This window comes from Geospiza fortis, unplaced genomic scaffold (assembly GCF_000277835.1).
Source record: "Geospiza fortis unplaced genomic scaffold, GeoFor_1.0 scaffold569, whole genome shotgun sequence".
NCBI classification, from domain to species: domain Eukaryota; kingdom Metazoa; phylum Chordata; class Aves; order Passeriformes; family Thraupidae; genus Geospiza; species Geospiza fortis.
The window spans coordinates 41,508-44,531 of record NW_005054621.1 but is presented as its reverse complement, the minus strand read 5'-3'; the positions used below and the strand labels follow the sequence as shown (position 1 = coordinate 44,531).

At 57.1% G+C, this 3,024-nt stretch overlaps 1 protein-coding gene across 1 annotated transcript in view; it reads right to left on the bottom strand.

Moving 5' to 3' along the window:
• Nucleotides 1-1,612: 1,612 nt before the first annotated feature.
• TIMM44 (translocase of inner mitochondrial membrane 44) overlaps nt 1,613-3,024 on the bottom strand; it is a 12,503-nt gene continuing 11,091 nt past the window's right edge. Inside the window, exon 12 of the mRNA XM_005430353.3 lies at nt 1,613-2,082. Within this exon, the coding sequence (XP_005430410.1) occupies nt 1,963-2,082 (120 nt within the window). The 3' untranslated portion in view covers nt 1,613-1,962. The remainder of the gene's footprint in view (nt 2,083-3,024) is intronic.

The following is a 3,024-nucleotide window of genomic DNA, read 5'->3' as shown; positions in this document are numbered from 1 at the left end:
ACAGAGTCCTGGAATGGGTTGGAATCATCTCATTCCAACCCTTCCCCGAGGGTGGGCAGGCCCTGGAGGGGAATTCCCAGAGCAGCCCTGGATCCCTGGCAGTGGATCCAGGCTGGAGGTTTGGAGCTGCCTGGGAAGGTGAGGGGGATGTGGGGGCTCCGAGCCCCCCGCGGTGGGATGGGAACAGCCCACGGGATGTCAGAGGCAGCAGGAGCAGCTCTGAGTCACCATCCCAGCATGCCCATCCCCATGGCAACCCTGCAGCATCGCGGGGATGGAGCCAGGGCAGGGCTGGCAGTGCCCAGGATCCCCCCAGAACCCCCCAGCCCTTTGCACCAGGGCTGGAAAAGCCCCCAGGGCCACCAGCACCAACCCAGCACTGGCCTTGTCCCCAAGTGCCACCACAGCCCTGCCCCCAGGTGCCACATCCCCATGGATTTTAAATCCCTGCAGGGCTGGAGACTCCAGTCGTGCCCAGGGCAGCTGTGCCAGGGCTTTACAACCCTTGCCATGAAGGAATTTTCCCAATATCCAACCCAAACCCCCCTGGCACAGCTTGAGGCTGTTCCCTCTTGTCCTGCTGTCCCTGGGAGCAGAGCCTGCTGTCCCCTGGCTGTCCCCTCCTGGCAGGAGCTGTGCAGAGCCACCAGGGCCCCCTGAGCCTCCTTTGCTCCAGGCTGAGCCCCTTCCCAGCTCCCTCAGCCCCTCCTGGGGCTCCATTCCCTTCCCTGGACTTGCTCCATCCCAGCCTGGAGCATTCCCTGGGCTGGCTGTGACCCAAATGCCACCCCAGCCTGCCCTGGGGGTGACACAAACAGGGAATGTGCCATCCCCACAGCCTGGGGATGCTCCAAGGGCTGGGGCAGCCTCTGCTGCTGGGGCAGCTCCCAGGGACGTTCAAAGCTCCGGACACTCACAAGAGAAGAGGAACTGGAGTTATTCTCTTTAATCACTCTGGCAGGGCAGAGCTGTCCTGCCTCACCCTCAGCACCACAGCAATCCTTGGATTTCCTCTCCAAACCTTTTCCCAAGCTCCCTTTCCATGGGCAGGGGGTGCCTCAGCCCTGGCTCAGCTCCCAAACCCCCCCAGAAGCCCAAGCCCCCCAATTTCTGCTCCCCCTCAGCCATTCCCCCTGCTCTTCCTCCCAGCAGAAAGAAGCTCAAGGTGAGGGTCCCAAACCCCACTGAATGCTGCCACTGGAACCTGAATTTGGGGAATTTTTTCCATGATTTGGGATTTTTGAAACCCCATTTTTTAGACTGGGATTTCACCCCACGCTCCAGCAGCAAACTGGGGAAGTTTCTGCTCCTGGACCTGGGGTCGTCTGTGCAGGGATGAGGAGCAGGCAAGGCCAGGGAGGTGAGCAAGGAGCACAATGAGACAGGATGGCACAGAACAATGCAGCGTTCCCAGAGCAGTCCCACTCCTCAGACACTGCCCTGCCCTTCCCCTCCTGCCCCACACCCTCCCCAGCACCCCAGGGGATGCAGCTGCGGCTCTTTGTGACCACAACCAACAACATTCCCCCTTCCAAGCTGTGGATAACCAGATCTCCCCCCTGGATATTGAGATATCAGCCCCACCCCACCACCAACCTGAGGATCCAACACCTCCATGTGCAAAGTCCTGGTTGTATTTGGTTTGGGAAAGTGCAAGACACGGCAGGGACACGAGGCTGGAGCCTGGGCAGGACATTGGCAGCCAGGAGCCCCTCCAAGGCCTTCCCAGGGATCTCCAAGGGTGCCAGCAGGTGGAATGACAGCTCTGGGGGGCCCCAGCTGCCCAGGAGCCTCTGAGGCACGAGGATGAAGCAGCAGCTGCTCGTCCCGGGTGTCCCCGAGCAGGGATTCCCATTCCTCGGGGACTGGGAGCTCCCCCAAATCCCCCAGCTCCCTGCGGGGTTTCCAGGCTGGAGCTGCTTCCAGAGGGTGGGAAGGGCCCAGCCCTGAGCCCAGCCCTGCTCAGAGCACCTGCTCCGTGCTGGAGGAGGAAATGTCCAGCAGCCTCCAGGCCATGTAGGGGTTCAGCTCGTCCTGGTCCCGGCACAGGGCCCACACGTAGAGCATCCTCAGCACCTTGTCCTGGGGAGAGAGCTGCTCTCAGGGGCAGGGCCAGCCTGCCAGGGGGGCACCCAACAGCTCCTTCCAGCCCAGAACTCAAACAACTCCAACCCTTCCAGCTCCTTCCAGCCCCAAAACTCAAACAACTCCAATCCTTCCAGCCCCAAAACTCACATCCTTCCAGCTCCTTCCACCCCCAAAACTCACACTCAACTCCAATCCTTCCAGCTCCTTCCAGCCCCAGAACTCACATCCTTCCAGCCCCAGAACTCACATCCTTCCAGCTCCTTCCAACCCCAAAATTCAAATCCTTCCACCCCCAAAACTCAAACTCAACTCCAATCCTTCCAGCTCCTTCAAACCCCAAAACTCAAACTCAAATCTTTCCAGCCCCAAAACTCCAATCCCTCCAGCTCCTTCCAAGCCCAAAATTCAAACTCAACTCCAATCCTTCCAGCTCCTTCCACCCCCAGACTCTGGGGATTTGAGGCTCCCCTCTCCCCAAACCTCCCTGTGCTCAATATTCCAGCAGCTCCACCCAACCCCAGGCTCCTGATTAAAGCTGAGCTTTGGGCTCCACTGGAGAATTTCAATTCCTCTCCCTGATTTATGGCAGCCCTGGAGGGATCTGACAGCAAACAGACTTTGATATCCTGTTCAATAATTATCCCATCAATATTTATCTCCCAGGAATGCAGGAGTTTAATGCAGGGAATCTCTGGATCAGCTGTTTCTGCCCTGCTTGTGAATCAGCCCAGATGGGCCCCAGCATTCAAATGAATCCCATTTTTCCAGCCTGGACCAAAGGCCAGGGCTGCAAAAGCCAATATTTGTTAAATGCCTGTATTAATTCCAAGGCAAATGAGCTGCCTGGAGAGAGAAATATAATAATAGTAATAGCAATAACAAATATAATATAATATAATATAATATAATATAATATAATATAATATAATATAATAT